The sequence below is a fragment of the Hypomesus nipponensis genome, chromosome 28, assembly GCF_054491055.1.
Source record: "Hypomesus nipponensis isolate SF chromosome 28, ASM5449105v1, whole genome shotgun sequence".
Classification (NCBI taxonomy): Eukaryota; Metazoa; Chordata; class Actinopteri; order Osmeriformes; family Osmeridae; genus Hypomesus; species Hypomesus nipponensis.
In genome coordinates this window covers 12204902-12220078 of record NC_140388.1, presented here as the reverse complement: position 1 = coordinate 12220078, position 15177 = coordinate 12204902, and the positions used below count along the sequence as shown (strand labels likewise).

Here is a 15177-nt window from a genome sequence, read left to right as displayed (position 1 = left end):
CAGTTAAAGTGTCACCCAATTGTGAAACAGTTTACCTAAACAGAGGGGCGGGGTTTCTCATGCGGTTGCGCGTCTGAAGTGTTTTCACATGAAGTCGCTGTATTTTTTACAGAAGTCCAAACATGTCCGCCTCCATGGTGCGAGCGACCGTCAGGGCGGTCAGCAAAAGAAAGATTTTAGCCACAAGAGCAGCATTAACGCTGGTGAGTGTTTCAGCAGTACAGTATGGATAGACAGTTTACCACGGAATAATGTCAGTGATGTTTGTGTGTAGTGAAGTAACCTTATTACAAATACCCTGTCTGTGTTTTCCCCTCTTGGCTAGCTCGATTTGGCTAGCTAGCTTATGACGTTACATCACAACACACACGTCGTTGTTGATGAAGATAATTGTTAATGTACGTTCTTCACTGTTCATACTGATCGTAAAAAATAGGGATTTGATGACGGACAATTCATAAGCTATGGTTTCGGTAACTTGTAGTTTGCTAGGTTCGTGGTAAAAGGTTGTGCTAGCATGTTAACTGTCACTGTTAGATAAGTGACGATTGACTGCAAGCTCACTTTGTCTTAGTATGTTACAAGCGAAAATGTGTTTAATAAAGTAAAGTCTAAGCGTTTGGAGCGAAGCACCTAGGCATCGTTCACTGTCCATCGTGTTTCCTATTTGTCTGCATTACTCAGCAGTTTATAAGTGCTAATTCCCTTCTTGTCCACCTCCTCCAGACTCCGTCTGCTGTGAACAGGATCAGATTGTTGCTGCAGGATAAGCCGGAATTTGTGAGTTTATCTAACGCGTCACAACACGTATGAGCTACTTTGATCGGAAAAATATATATAATTTCCATTTTAAACGGCGTTGAGGAGAGGCAGTGACGGTGGCGTGTGTGTGCGCAGATCGGTATGAAGGTGGGGGTGAGGACGCGAGGCTGTAACGGCTTGACCTACACCCTGGACTACACCAAGGCAAAAGACAAGGCTGATGAGGAGGTCCTGCAGGATGGTGAGTAACATCTGAGGAAAAAAGGGAAACGGCAAAAAAAGAGCACCAGTTGTTATATAGTAGACGAGTTAGTCAGGGGCCCGAATACTTTTTACAAGGCATTGTGTATACAGTACATACGTGTATGTGTGTGTGTGTGTATATATATAGGCTCATGTCTTATTCTTGTAGGCGTGAGGGTGTTCATTGAGAAGAAAGCCCAGCTGACACTGCTGGGAACAGAAATGGACTATGTAGAAACTAAACTCTCAAGTGAGTTTGTCTTCAACAACCCCAACATCAAGGGCACATGTGGCTGTGGAGAGAGTTTCAACATCTGAACGTCACAGGGCCTCCTGACACACACACACACACACACCCCCTACACACACACACACACTATTTTATTCCCTTTTCCTAGACACACACACACACACCATTTTAGTCCCTTCATCAGGAGGCCCACGAATTAAAATAAAACTCGAGAGTGAAGAAGTCTGGTTATAAGGAATTCTTTGGGACGTTGCCATGCCGATGCTGCTACGACGACGACGACTGCTGCCCTCCAACAAGTCACACACACGGGACTCTCACACTCCACAAGCCCCTCCCTCTCTCCCTACACTCAGCTAGCACGCAAAAACCCTACAAAGAAGCTCACTTCCTCTTCCTGCATGTCACTTCCTGCGGTCAGTGGTAGAAGTCAGTTAGCGGACACGCTCTTGCTACACTTGGATGCTCTCGGTCTCGGGCTTACCCTCTGTGGGCCTTTGGGGGGAGGGGGGACGGGACGACAACAACCAGGATGACTTCTGTAGCGCTGTCACAGGAAGCATAATCAATAGTTGTCTCCGAATGTAGTTTATGTCCGAAGTCCTTTCACTTTTGGCTCTTAACAGATACCATGTTTGATCCTGTAACTAAATCATGGTGTTCAGTTCGTGCACCCTTCAAGTTCTCCTTTGCCATGCTACTTAGACCAAAGCTTGGTGGAGAATTCCTGCTCAGTAGCAGAAGGCTTCTCAGTAGCCTACAACTTGCCCAGAGTCAGTTACGATCCATCCAGTGACAGGACTGCCCTCCACTTCCTGACTCAGCAGAGGAAGTGATGCAAATACAAAGAAAACTGATATTTACAGTTTTGCCGTTTGGTTGTTTGAAATGGAGTATATTATATATGTAAGTATATTTACATAATGAATGTCCCAACTCCCTTAAACCGCATTTAACGCACAAAAAAATGTATCTCTCAAATACTTTTAGTCAGCCGTTTTTGTTTTGGCTCTGGATTCTTCTTGCAGCATTCTGCGTTAGAAATGAATCTGACTGGTGAAAGTGCACCCTGTAAGCGTTGCTCTGAGGATATTTACATCCATAAACAAGAAGTTTAATATGTATCTTCAGATTCAAGCTGACAAGTCTGGTCTTTAATATCAAGACAAATATGATATTTCAAATCCAAGGTGTTCAGAGTACAGAGCCAAAACAAACTAATCCCTTACAGGAATGATGACACTGTATATGAGGTTTGTATTTTTCTTTTCTTTTGCTCAAACCAGAAAAAGTATGTATAAACTGTGTGCTGTTAATCCTTCAGATTTCTAACCAGTATAATGTATTTGTACAGTTGGTGTGGAACATATAAAATAAATGGATTTTAAAAAGAAAACTGGGATTTGATATCTGATGAATTTTAAATGTTGATCTAGTTCAAAATTATGCATTTGTAAAGTACCAAACATATTAACTGTGTCCATAATTTGTCACACTACTACCTGAACTGCACTTTAATTGACTATGACATCATCAGTGAGTCATATTATAGTTCATATCAGTTTCCTCAAATCACAATTCTCCCCATTTATGGTGCGGACCAGAGGGCACCTGTTCAGGTACTAGCTCTCTGACGCTGTAGGTAGAGACTTCTGTCAGCTTCAAATTTAGCAGACCACAGACCACATTTTCTTCTCAGTAATAACGTTTTGTGATTATATGATAAGATCAATTAGATTGTTGTGCTTGTGTGAGTGTGCATTCTTTGATAATCAGGCCATGTTTATTCAATATGCAAAGCTAGCCTAACGAGTCAAGATCTGCATACATGAGACAAGAGCGAGAGATTCTAAAATGTACTTGAAATGTTTACTGCTGTAGTCTTTAATTAATATAGTCCTTCAGGATCTATCAAACACTTCTATAATCATCCCTAACAATATTTGTGATTATCTAAGACCATGGGTGACCACACTGGGGGGAAAAATGGCGACCACGGTGATTTGTACGGGTTGAAGGTAGGAAAAAGTAATAATAATAAACAAGCACAGCCACTCCTGACTTCATATTTAACATAAATGGAAAAAAATAATATTTGTTTTTATTCAGATTTCTGATTTACTCAACCACCTGCCTTTGAGGAAGATGCCCCCTAGTGGTCATCTCCCCGTCCGTCTGGTCGTCCTGGGAAACGCCTCCAGTGTCCATGGAAACTTACGCAGCCAAGCTGTCCTCCCAGACTTCATCCAGAGACTCTCTGGTCCTCAGTACAGGAGGGGTCATCACCAGACACAACCCTACAAGATCCCTGCTCCTAATCCAGCCCTCCACACCTCTAATCCCGCCCAGGGCTGCACCCCTGCAGCTCTGACCTTGTCACCCGATTCGTTCTTCTTGCCCTATCTGGCGGCGAGACAGACGGAGCTGTGCTGTGATTCGCTGTCCTCGATCAGGGACCTGCTCCTAAAGGGGGAGCTGTGTCCGGACGTGGGCGGGGTTTGTGAGAGGAGCGAGCAGAGAAGAAGTGAACCGTGGAGGCGGGAACCTGTCCGAAGGAGAAGTGGCCAGCCAGGTAATTTATAGAACTGAAGGAGGTGTGGCCGGCCAGGTAACTTATAGAACTGAAGGAAGTCTGACCAGGTCACATATGATTAGAACTTTGAACCAACCTTTCCAGAAGCGTGTACTTGTCTTGCACTCCAACTTAGAGAGGAATCATCACTCATCAGTCCCTTTTGTATCGTGTTCCCCCCCAACGTACTTAACTACAATAACATGAAAGCTGAGTTTAGCTCCCAGAATGCAACACTGTCTGATGTGTGTTCAACTTTGTCTCTCTTTGAGGTCCAGCTGTGGTAATTGGGCGGTACTTTGAGGACATCAGAGAGCTTCAGTGGATGTTGTATAAGAGGCTTGTGTGGACACTGCCAAGCCTGCGTAGCGGTCAGAGACACAGAGGAGTCCTGTCCAGGACTCTGAGGCAATCAGCTGACACCTCTATGCTCTGCTGCCCTCCTCTGGTCTGTCGGACTAACATCTACTACTCTGCTTTCTCACCGCCCAGATGAACACTCAGACACCACACACCCACACAGTCCCACACACACATACACACACACACACAGTCAATACAGTCACCCACTTGGAACATTCACAGGTTCAAACTCCACAATCTCCTATTTCACAAACAAATAAACAAACGTCATGAAAAGACGTGACAGACTAGATTGTGATTTCACTTCACACATTCAGCAATCATTTTGTTCTCGTATGTTTGGTGTGTAGTTGAGGCTTTTTTTTCCAACAGATTGTTAAATGTTGGGATGATGAGAATATCAGCTAAGAGTTTCTTGAACCAGTGTAATTTTCTCTGTTTTGTCCATGGTTGGTGGTGACATCCTTTCCCAGAGCAGCATGCAGCGTTAGCTCTCATGGTTGCATACTGTGCTACTGTCCCTATGTGTCAACCTGGTCTTGGGAGATTAGACCTGGCAAGGAACACACGGTGAGACCTGGAAACTGCTCTGAGAGAGAGACGACTCTGTTTTGTCATTATGACCTCTTGTGTGGGTCCATCATTTATGGTCTTTTCCTCCTGTTTTTCCCTTTCAGTCGACTATTTGTGTAATCGACGTGCAAATGAGGGAGCCTTATTTAAAATAACACATTTTTTTCGTGAGTTTGAACTAAAAAACATGTTGTTATGTGGAGGGTTTGTGTGGTATTCTGTTAGACCACTAGAGAGAACTCATTTCTTTAAACTATAATTACATGCATCAGTCAAAGGCTCTGTCAAAGAAAGAGCTTATCATCACACACGAGTCCTTCAACTCCTTTAATTCATCCGAAATTTATAAAAAATAATCCCAAATCCTAAACTAGGCTATTTGATAACGTTGAAAGCCAAATGATTAGCCTCATTGAAGGTTCAGAGAGCTTCACTGTCTTCCTTTTGAAGTAGTTGTCTCCTGGCTCTACATTGCAGCCATATGAAAGGTCACCGGGACCCAGATAATTACAGACGATAACAACTTGATGTTACCAGAACACATCAGAACACACAATCACATTTTCCCTTCGCCATTTCTGTCTCCCTCCATATTCACCTCCCTCCCACCCTTCTGCCCTCTCATGTGCCTCATCCCTCTTTCCATCTCTCTCTCTCCCTTTCTCTCTCTCTTCATCTCTTGGTCGCCCTCTCAGAGCAGGGCTGCAACAGCGGACTGGTTGTTTAATACAAATCTAAACGACAACAAACCATACAAAAAGAGTGAGCAGGGATCTTAGCCGAGCAGAGACCAACCACAGATAGACCTTGTGTTTAGCAGCTACCTGAGAGGACACACGACCTACCTGAGGAGACAGGACCCATCAGGAGACATTTTGACAGGTGACCGCATCCATGTCCTTCAGAGGAACATCACAAAACAAATATCAAAATCAGTTTTAGTATTTTAGTTATGCTGTGGTTGATCTGGTGTCTGTGCTCTGCCCTGTTGGATTGAATGATCTGCATAGTTTGTCAAAAGATCGAAATTATCATAAAAGTTAATGTTTCCTTAGATCTATATAACAACAACAAAATAAGTGAAAGAAGGCAGGAATAGACCATAAATATATGGAAGCAATTATTTTGGTCCCTATGAAGACTTGAAGCATTGCAATGTATGGAAATTGTTGGTGAACTGATGGCCAAGTATAGGTATGGGAGGCAGCGACACTTGCGTTGAGGGAATTTGCAACGTTCATGATTACGTAGCTTACTGGTAATTCACAGAGGACCTCTTTAAAACAGATCAATACCATAATGTGATCTTTAACTGTCCAATGCTATTTGTATCTTCTCATTGGTCTTTCCAATGTATTTTAGATATTAAAACCAAAATGACTAATTATATGTGTTAAATTATGGTTTGTTAAAAGACTCATAAGAAAAAAAACTCACATTACCACCACAACCCTAATTCAACCGATACACAGTTACACAAGGTGTTTTTTGATACGCTGTTTGAAGTCCAATAGACCAACACAGCTACAGTGCTGCACCAGATATGCTAACTAATGTAAAATGACTAAATGTAACTATATGTATGGCGTACTGGAAGTAACCTCATTTCTGCATCGATTATTGCAAAGAATCTGACGGTATGCATTGTAAACTTTCCTCAGGCGGGGGTCACAGAGCTGAGGTCGTTGGCTAGAGTCACATCGCGGCGGAATGGCGGAAAATCCGGAATTCTCGACGCCCATCGGAGGACGGTACTGCGATCTGGGTATGGAGGGGTCACTGTGTAACGAGTCGTCCCCCCTGGAGGACCAGGAGCCCCCGCTGTTGGTGGACGCCTGGCTGGTGCCCGTCTTCTTCGGGCTGATCATGCTGGTGGGGCTGGTGGGCAACTCACTGGTCATACACGTGATCACCAAGCACCAGCAGATGAAGACGGTCACCAACTTCTACATAGGTACTTCGGTTGCGCCTTACGACATTGTTTGTGCATAAAAACTTTATTTAAAATGTGTCCATGCAGCCAACACGTGAACACTGGCGTTTTACCTTATAGGTCTACCTCTGCCTGTGAATATGTTAGGCCTACAGATGCTACCTTTTTGTAAATGTTCTGTGTTTCTATTTTTCTTACAGTGAACCTGGCAACCACAGATATCCTGTTCCTGGTTTGCTGTGTGCCTTTCACAGCCACTCTCTACCCGCTGCCCAGCTGGGTGTTTGGCGAGTTCATGTGCCGCTTAGTCAGCTACCTTCAACAAGTGCGCGTCACACACAAACACAACGGAGGATGATTAAGCAACAGGAGGCTGAATCGTTCAAACACAACGGAGGATGATTAAGCAACAGGAGGCTGAATCGTTCAAGTTTCCCAACGTCTGTGTTTGTCTTTTCAGGTGACTGCCCAGGCCACCTGTATTACGCTGTCGGCCATGAGTGTGGATCGTTGCTATGTAACCGTCTACCCTCTGCAGTCGCTACTACACCGCACACCACGCATGGCTGTGATGGTCTCTGTGTCCATCTGGATTGGTATTTTACACACTTACACACACACCTACACACACACACACACATATCCATCCGTAACTGCATGTCCTCTTCCCCAGGTTCCCTGGTGCTCTCGGTCCCGGTGCCGCTGTACCAGCGCCTGGAGGCGGGGTTCTGGTTCGGCCCGCAGACCTACTGCAGCGAGGCCTTCCCCTCGCCCCACCTCCAGAAGGCCTTCATCCTCTACAGCTTCCTGGCCGTATACCTCCTCCCGCTGGTCACCATCACCGTATGCTACGCCTTCATGCTCCAGCGCATGGGCCAGCCCAGAGTGCAGCCCATGGATGGGAACTACCAGGTCACTTTGAAGTCATCTTCGTACATATTGTGGTGGTGTTTGGTTTGGCTTTCTTCACCGTGCCCTGGTGTCTGTGTTGGGCTCTACTTTAGCGGTGTGGCTTGTGAACGCAGACCGTTCCCTGACTCTGACCACGGAAATACTACACGCTTCTGGTCCTTGACCTTCCGCTGCACGTTCCACATACACTATTCATACAACCTCTTTGATGGTCTCCCTCCTCCACCAGCTGCAGGCCCAGGAGGTGCGCGCGGCCGCGGTGAGGGCGCGTGTGTCTCGGATGGTCCTGGTGATGGTGGCTCTGTTCACTGTGTGCTGGGGTCCCATCCAGATCTGCATCCTGCTGCAGGCCTTCAGGCCTCAGCTCCGCAGCTACTCTCTCTACAAGGTCAGTGCCGGTCAAGTCTGCTATACAGATCAGATATCTGTTGAGGTTCAGTCTGTCATGGTCAGTTCCAACCGATTTGCAGGTGAAGATCTGGGCCCACTGCATGTCGTACTCCAACTCCTCTGTCAACCCCGTGGTCTACGCCTTCATGGGAAACAACTTCAGGAAGGCCTTCAAGCAGGCGTTCCCCTACGTGTTCCAGAAGCGAGGTGGAAGGAGGACGAAGGAACAGGGAGCGGAGACCGAGGGGGGTGGAGAGATGGAAGGGCAGCTGGAGGGGGGTGGAGAGATGCAAAGGCAGCCCCCCACCAGGGACATAGAGATGCACTTTCTTTCATCTGGACCCTGAAGGCCAGTGATCTGTGTCTGACACAGGCCTACACCTTTGTTATTTATTTATGTTTTTCCCAGCTGAGCTCACCTGTGCAGAACCACAAACACACAGATACGTATGATGCCACAACTTCAATCAGAATGGATTGATGTGCACCGAACTGCTTTTGTACCCGTAAAAATGGCAGATTACTCGGTAGAGACCAAACCAACTGTGCTTATAAGTCGATACGTGCCAAATATAGACTCTTGAGGGAACACAAGCACCAGTGTGTTCGTATCTGGGATGTTTGAGAGTGTCAGGTGACCTGAATATCCCTCACATGACCTCAACAGAACTCCTCCACTCTGCAGAGGGGGTCACCAGCCTTCTTCAGTCACCCCATCTCCGACCTCTGACCCTACCTTTGACCCAAACAGGTAGACCCTATCCACGCGTCGTGAGCCTTTTATTAACCACCATCAGTTATGGCTCTAAGAGACTGCCGTTGATTGTGTCTGTTTCTACATGCCAGAGTTTGGATGCTGTGTCTTGTAGAATTTCCTTTGTGAGGGGAACTTCGTACTGACCTTGTTTCTTGTGATCAGTTTTAAGGTGAAGTCTGGTCTTTTTTTCCAACAAATCTTTTGAGGATTTCCAAATGATCACATTTTGTTTCTTGATCTACTGATATCACTGCATTAAAGCTGCAGCCGTTTGTGGTACAAAACTAGGCTATCTGATAGTGAAAGCTTGTGTGTGTGTTTTTTTCTCCTATTTTCATTCATTAACTTTAGGCTATTGTGTTTCTCCATGTCACCATCTGGGCTACGTAAAAATAACCCTTTGCAAAGAGTTGTCGTAAACAAGACAACTCAGCCTCTCAGTTACGCTTTAATTAATAATGTGTGCTCCTGAATTATGCAATTCTGAAAAATCACATGTGGCATGATAGAAAAACCAATCACTGTTCCTCAGAAAACATTATCGACCAATGAGTGATCGAAAAGTAACTCAGTCATGCGGGTGCAGCCAATGAAATGGCTTGAACGGTCTTCTGAGGTTTTCGCCCGAATACACAAGCTTCAACTACCAAAAAAGTCTGCGCCACGCGAGTATTGATCGGTGCAAGCAAGAACTAACGTCAAGTCTTATTGTAAGAACAACAATATTATCTAACCATGGAAAAGAAGCAAATTATCAACTTTGGTCCTGGACCTGCAAAGCTTCCGCAGTCGGTAAGTATGAAAGCATCGATAGTGGGGTGTTTTAAGAGGCAGTTTAGCTTACACATCGCTATCCATCGTCTAAATCTTAAAGAAACTTTTAAGGCGCACAGCGTTAACTGCTTGAGCCAAGCAAATTGTTTCACTGCTTGGAACAATTAGGCGTGTGTTGTTTTAGGGAAATTTGTTCTGAACTTGACCCCCCAAAATTTTCATATTTGTACCAATCTGCTGCGGGATTTCAGATTTCAGTATCACAACCTCGCTAAATTGTTGCAAAAAGCGAAAAATATTAATTTGAAAATTGCAGAATGTGACTTGTGCAGTGTTGATTCCTTGCGTTGCATCCTTTGGTTGCGTCAGCCGAATTCTGGGGGAAAAATGCAGTGTCGAGAAGATACCGCTAGGGGCAGGCTGGAGTATTTCTTAATTTTGTGGTTATCATTAAAGATAATCATCTCTCGGCTGTCTCTGACTATTCATATGCTTACCTGCTCTCTAGATAATTTCCCAACACCTAACTTTTGTGACATGTTTCCAGGTGTTGATACGGGCTCAACAGGAGCTTGTGGACTATAATGGACTCGGCATCAGTGTTCTTGGTGAATATCAGTCGAAAATGCATTATAACCATATTAAACATAACTGATATAATTCTTGTCTGTGCATTGTAATAAGAATCATACTCAAAACTTTGAGATGTCAGACTGCAGCCACGAAGCACCATGTTTATAAAATGACTGATGAGTCACTCTTGACTGTATAATACCTGACAGACTTCTGCTCTTGTATGAACATGCTTGTGTGTGATTCTTTGTATGAACATGCTTGTGTTACTTTTCCTTTTCTAGAAATGAGTCATCGATCATCAGATTTCAACAAAATTATGACCAAAACTGAAACTCTATTGAGAGACTTACTGTGAGTACAGTAGTGGCCTGCTGATTTGAAAACACAAATAGTCTCTTCTCTCTTTCTCAAGTCTTCTTTGAACTTTTAAACAGAGGCTTATTTCTATCTCAAGTCTTCTTTGAACTTTTAAACAGAGGCTTATTTCTATCTCAAGTCTTCTTTGAACTTTTAAACAGAGGGTTATTTCTATCTCAAGTCTTCTTTGAACTTTTAAACTGAGGCTTATTTCTATCTCAAGTCTTCTTTGAACTTTTAAACAGAGGCTTATTTCTATCTCAAGTCTTCTTTGAACTTTTAAACAGAGGGTTATTTCCAGAGAACAATCTGTCAAATTTAAGATTTGCTCTGATTTCAACATTTACATTTATGGATTTCAAACCCACCAGAGACGTTGCATTCAGACACTGAAGCAAAATTGAGGTGATTATTAGTTTAGATGTAGGTGTTTTAGATTTATATTTACATTTAGTCATTTAGCAGACGCTCTTATACAAAGTGACTTACAGTAAGTTCAGGGACATTCTCCCTGAGGCAAATAGGTTAAAGTGCCTTGCCCAAGGACACAATGTAATTTGGCATCGAACCAACAACCTTCTGATAGCCTGACTCCCTAACCGCTCAGCCATCTGACCCCCACATAGTTAGGGATTTATGTGCTATTCCATCCACTTGTTTGCAGGAACTGGGCCCTATAATGTGAGACTGCTCATGCATGCTAATGTTGCGACACTTGGCAACCTTGTAGCGCTGCTGAATGCACAAACAGCTTGGCACCCAGCCAGGGTGACCACTGAGCGGCCCAGTGTAGAGCATCCGGCTCATAGCTCTGGACTGTTTAACTGTCATGATTTATCGTACCTTGCCTCGTTTTCAACATGGTATTTTCCAAGTTGCTATGTCAGGAGTGTCAGACGTGATGATTGGACAGCGTAGTTCTGTCAGACGTGATGATTGGACAGTCTAGTTGTTCTGTCAGACCTGATGATTGGACAGTCTAGTTGTTCTGTCAGACGTGATGATTGGACAGCCTAGTTGTTCTGTCATTGCATCCACCTCACTGATATAATTTCGTTGTTTCATATCATCATTGTTTTAATGTCCAAAAGTTATGCTTTGTTTGACTATGTAAATGTATCTTGTATCCAGTTACACAATTTCAAGATTTTTTGTTATTGTCCTTTTTATTACGGGTTTAACTATTTGCACAATCTCTTTTCTATGTAGAAATATCCCTGACAACTACAAGGTGTTGTTTCTTCAAGGGGGCGGGTCTGGCCAGTTTAGTGGCGTTCCGCTCAACCTGATTGGTCTGAAGGAGGACAGGTGTGCTGACTACATCGTGACGGGTACCTGGTCGTCCAGAGCTGCCAAGGAGGCTGAGAAGTACGGCAAAGTGAACGTGATCCACCCCAAACTGGACAGCTACACTAGTAAGTGTGTGTGTGTGTGTGTGTGTGTGTCTGTGTGTGTGTGTGTGTGTGTGTGTGTAAGTGTAAAGTATGTGAAGAATGTGAACGTGATCCACCCAGCAGCTTTAATTGCGTAACCAGTAATAGTAATTGGTGTGGTTGATAAGGGGTTGGGTTGGTTTTTAGACCAGTGGCTAAGTCAGGTGGCTGAGCAGTTAAAGAATCGGGCTAGTAATCAGAGGGTCGCTGGTTCGATTCCCGGCCGTGCCAAATGACGTTGTGTCATTTGACACACGAGAACGTCCCTGTACTTACTGTAAGTCGCTCTGACTAAGAGCGTCTGCTGAATGACTAAATGTAATGTAATGTAGACATCCCACTTGTGGTCAGTTTCACACGATCATCATTTGAAGGTCTTAACGGCCGTTTCAGCCCCCCAAATAAAGTGGCAAATGAACACAAAGTTCCTAATCTAAAACCGTTCTGGAGTGAACACAAGTTGGGCCTGTTTCCTGGGCCGCTGTGAAGACAATGACCTTGTACTAATGAACGCATCTCAGGACTGGGCATGCTGACTATGTTCTCACATGGTTGAGCAATGTTGTTGTCAAGCTGGCTGCATTGGTTGGCTTCAGCCGGCTTTGAAATGAAGTTTAAAGTGCTTTTGAGGAAGGAATGTTTGTGTGTGTGTTAGGGTTAGTATAACGGGGGTAATAACAGGGTAACCATTTTTGACACACAAAAAAAACTAAACGTTTTTTTAATTATAACTTTGAGCCTTGTCTTGGTTTTGGAGGCAAAAATTGTCAGACAAGACTTGAGTCGAGAGCCGCAATGTGGGGAAATATTCTTCAAATTCTTCTTAAATCATTATTTTCATTTCTATCTGTTACAGACCTGTGAGCATATGTGAAGCCCTCTGTGACATTGATTGTCAAAAAGGCTGTTCAGTGTTGATATGATACCGAAGGTCGCGTTTCAGATGGCTGAGTGGTTAGGGAATCGGGCTATTAATGAGAAGGTTGCCGGTTCAAATCCCGGCCGTGTGAAATGACGTGTCCTTGGGCAAGCCACTTCATCCTACTTGTCTCCGGGGGAATGTACTTACCGTGCGTGGCTCTGGATCAGAGAGTCTGCTAAGTGCCTGAATGTGTTTGCAGAGATCCCAGACCCGAGCAGCTGGACTCTGAACCCCTCAGCCTCCTACGTGTACTACTGCTGCAACGAGACGGTGCACGGCGTGGAGTACAACTTCCTCCCGGACGCCCGCGGCGCCGTGTTGGTCAGCGACATGTCTTCCAACTTCCTGTCCCGTCCCGTCGACGTGTCCAAGGTCGGTCTTGCAAGTGGCCTGCGCGGCGCCGCTTTGCTTTTACCTTCCGTCTTCTGATGTTTAAACAAGTCGTTTTGTGTGTGTGTGTTTTCTGGCAGTACGGGCTGATCTACGCAGGAGCCCAGAAGAACGTAGGGTGTGCCGGGGTTACCGTGGTGATCGTGCGAGAGGACCTGTTGGGCCACGCTCTGAACGAGTGTCCCATCATCCTGGACTACGAGGTGCAGGCTGGAAACAACTCTCTGTACAACACCCCCCCCTGCTTCAGGTACCAACCCCTCACCCTGAGTACACCCCCCCGAAATGTTTTTAAAAGATTTTCCTATAGATATTGTTGCATACAATATTAATTTGTGTGTGTTCTGTCTGTCTGTTTGTCTCTCTGCCTGTCTGTCTCTCTTCCTGTCTGCCTGTCTGTCTTTCTGCCTGTCTGTCTCTCTGCCTGTCCGCCTGTCTGTCTCTCTGCCTGTCTGTCTCTCTGCCTGTCTGCCTGTTTGTCTCTCTGCCTGTTTGTCTCTCTGCCTGTCTGTCTCTCTTCCTGTCTGCCTGTCTGTCTCTCTGCCTGTCTGTGCTCCAGTATCTACATCATGGGTCTGGTTCTGGAGTGGATCAAGAACAATGGGGGCACGGCTGCCATGGAGACGTTGAACAAGCAGAAGTCGTCTCTGATCTATGACATCATCAACTCCTCTGCAGGCTTCTACTCGTGAGTGTCGTCCTCCCCGCGACACACCTCTGCGTGCTCTGCTGCTGTCCTGGCGTCAGTTGGTCTGCTGTTCCCACGGTAACCCCCCCCCCTCGTCCAGGTGTCCTGTCGACGCCGCCTGCAGGAGCCGTATGAACGTGACGTTCCGTGTGGGCGGCCCAGACGGAGATGAAACCCTGGAGGCCGAGTTTCTGAACGGCGCGTCTAAACGAGGGATGATCTCCCTGAAAGGACACAGGTACGAGGTGTCACACAATACTTTTTAAAAGTAGAACCCCCGTTGTCTCACAGTTTGAATCATAACCTTGGTGCTGTGGTCCAGTCAGGGAAACTTGACTTCACCTCGAAAGGAGGGGGCTTTTCCATGAAGCCAGTTTCCATGACATAAGCCCGGCGTATTCAGTAAATTCGCTGTATGGAACAGATATCTCTGTTGTTGGCTGACACAGGGTTATTAACAGAAGCTGTCTGTCGCCCTCTACAGGTCAGTTGGGGGGATGCGTGCGTCTCTCTACAATGCCGTAACTGTTGAGGACACACAAGCTCTGGCGAATTACATGAAGGAATTCCTCAAGGACCATCAATAAAAACAAGAATGTAGAGAAACCACTTAAGCATTGTGTCAGTAGTTTGAGATCCATGATATGGATCTAAGGCTGCAAAGCGCACATTTTAGAAGGTTCTAGAGACCAGTGGTTCTCAACCCTGGTCCTCAAGGACCCCCTGTCCTGCACGTTGATGATTCAAATGAATGGGTCGTTATCTAGTTATGCAGCAGCCTGCTAACGGCCATTCATTTGAATCAGGTGTGTTGAAACAGGGAAATATATCAACCATGCTGGACAGGGGGTACTTGAGGACCAGGGTTGAGAACCACTGGTCTAGACAATTATAGTCTTGACTGTAATGCCTTAACTACTTTTATATGTTGTCGTTGTTAACTCCAGGTTTAAACAAGCAGGTAGTAAAATTCAGTGATGTGATATTTGTTGAGGATAACAATTTGTTTTATCTGTCTTACGTTTCATACACTACATTAAACCCACTTGACTGTGCTCTGTATTAAGAGTTGTATTTGTGGCCACCAAGACCTGCTATGACAAAAACATTTAATTGGTTGTCTACTTGAATGCATCTTTTCTGTACTGTGCTTGACTGACAATTATGAGAACATGCGTAGCAAATCCCTAAAAGTACCACAAAAAAATCTAATACTAATAGCTTTTCCGGTATCAGTCAGGACCATGAAATTGTCCCAGAGAATGTCTAATATCCTTAAACA

The 15177-nt window shown here is 45.0% G+C and overlaps 4 protein-coding genes across 5 annotated transcripts; all 4 read left to right on the top strand.

Moving 5' to 3' along the window:
• The first annotated feature begins 25 nt into the window (after nucleotides 1–25).
• On the top strand, nucleotides 26–2651 carry isca1 (iron-sulfur cluster assembly 1). The gene is made up of 4 exons (XM_084694596.1): nucleotides 26–203; nucleotides 727–780; nucleotides 898–1003; nucleotides 1175–2651. Exons 1-4 carry the CDS (start codon nucleotides 123–125, stop codon nucleotides 1321–1323), a joined length of 390 nt encoding a protein of 129 aa, XP_084550722.1. The 5' UTR covers nucleotides 26–122; the 3' UTR covers nucleotides 1324–2651.
• Nucleotides 2652–2855: 204 nt separating this feature from the next.
• LOC146220087 (uncharacterized) lies at nucleotides 2856–4454 on the top strand. Its single transcript, XM_084694595.1, has 4 exons — nucleotides 2856–2874; nucleotides 3214–3273; nucleotides 3365–3827; nucleotides 4100–4454. Exons 2-4 carry the CDS (start codon nucleotides 3217–3219, stop codon nucleotides 4321–4323), a joined length of 744 nt encoding a protein of 247 aa, XP_084550721.1. The 5' UTR covers nucleotides 2856–2874; nucleotides 3214–3216; the 3' UTR covers nucleotides 4324–4454.
• A 1046-nt stretch (nucleotides 4455–5500) lies between these two features.
• Nucleotides 5501–9060, top strand: kiss1rb (KISS1 receptor b). Of its 2 annotated transcripts, XM_084694577.1 has the most exons (7): nucleotides 5501–5645; nucleotides 6425–6717; nucleotides 6897–7021; nucleotides 7157–7292; nucleotides 7370–7608; nucleotides 7838–7996; nucleotides 8079–8468. In XM_084694577.1, exons 2-7 carry the CDS (start codon nucleotides 6474–6476, stop codon nucleotides 8343–8345), a joined length of 1170 nt encoding a protein of 389 aa, XP_084550703.1. In that variant the 5' UTR covers nucleotides 5501–5645; nucleotides 6425–6473; the 3' UTR covers nucleotides 8346–8468. The 2 variants fall into 2 exon arrangements, with proteins under 2 accessions (XP_084550703.1, XP_084550702.1); XM_084694576.1 differs by lacking the exon at nucleotides 5501–5645 and having other exon boundaries at nucleotides 5835–6717; nucleotides 7370–7996; nucleotides 8079–9060.
• Nucleotides 9061–9370: 310 nt separating this feature from the next.
• Nucleotides 9371–14950, top strand: psat1 (phosphoserine aminotransferase 1). The gene is made up of 9 exons (XM_084695084.1): nucleotides 9371–9547; nucleotides 10077–10137; nucleotides 10387–10456; nucleotides 11672–11877; nucleotides 13017–13189; nucleotides 13288–13457; nucleotides 13767–13895; nucleotides 13996–14133; nucleotides 14380–14950. Exons 1-9 carry the CDS (start codon nucleotides 9491–9493, stop codon nucleotides 14480–14482), a joined length of 1107 nt encoding a protein of 368 aa, XP_084551210.1. The 5' UTR covers nucleotides 9371–9490; the 3' UTR covers nucleotides 14483–14950.
• Nucleotides 14951–15177: the final 227 nt, after the last annotated feature.

Coding starts and splice junctions, on each gene's coding strand:
- kiss1rb (XM_084694576.1), top strand. CDS start 6,474: ATGGCGGAAAATCCGGAATTCTCGACGCCCATCGGAGGACGGTACTGC. Junction 6,718..6,896: donor GGTCACCAACTTCTACATAG/GTACTTCGGTTG, acceptor TTTTTCTTACAG/TGAACCTGGCAACCACAGAT. Junction 7,022..7,156: donor TAGTCAGCTACCTTCAACAA/GTGCGCGTCACA, acceptor TTGTCTTTTCAG/GTGACTGCCCAGGCCACCTG.
- isca1 (XM_084694596.1), top strand. CDS start 123: ATGTCCGCCTCCATGGTGCGAGCGACCGTCAGGGCGGTCAGCAAAAGA. Junction 204..726: donor CAAGAGCAGCATTAACGCTG/GTGAGTGTTTCA, acceptor CACCTCCTCCAG/ACTCCGTCTGCTGTGAACAG. Junction 781..897: donor TGCAGGATAAGCCGGAATTT/GTGAGTTTATCT, acceptor GTGTGTGCGCAG/ATCGGTATGAAGGTGGGGGT.
- LOC146220087 (XM_084694595.1), top strand. CDS start 3,217: ATGGGTGACCACACTGGGGGGAAAAATGGCGACCACGGTGATTTGTAC. Junction 3,274..3,364: donor GTGATTTGTACGGGTTGAAG/GTAGGAAAAAGT, acceptor GTTTTTATTCAG/ATTTCTGATTTACTCAACCA. Junction 3,828..4,099: donor AAGGAGAAGTGGCCAGCCAG/GTAATTTATAGA, acceptor TCTCTCTTTGAG/GTCCAGCTGTGGTAATTGGG.
- psat1 (XM_084695084.1), top strand. CDS start 9,491: ATGGAAAAGAAGCAAATTATCAACTTTGGTCCTGGACCTGCAAAGCTT. Junction 9,548..10,076: donor CTGCAAAGCTTCCGCAGTCG/GTAAGTATGAAA, acceptor ACATGTTTCCAG/GTGTTGATACGGGCTCAACA. Junction 10,457..11,671: donor ACTCTATTGAGAGACTTACT/GTGAGTACAGTA, acceptor TTTTCTATGTAG/AAATATCCCTGACAACTACA.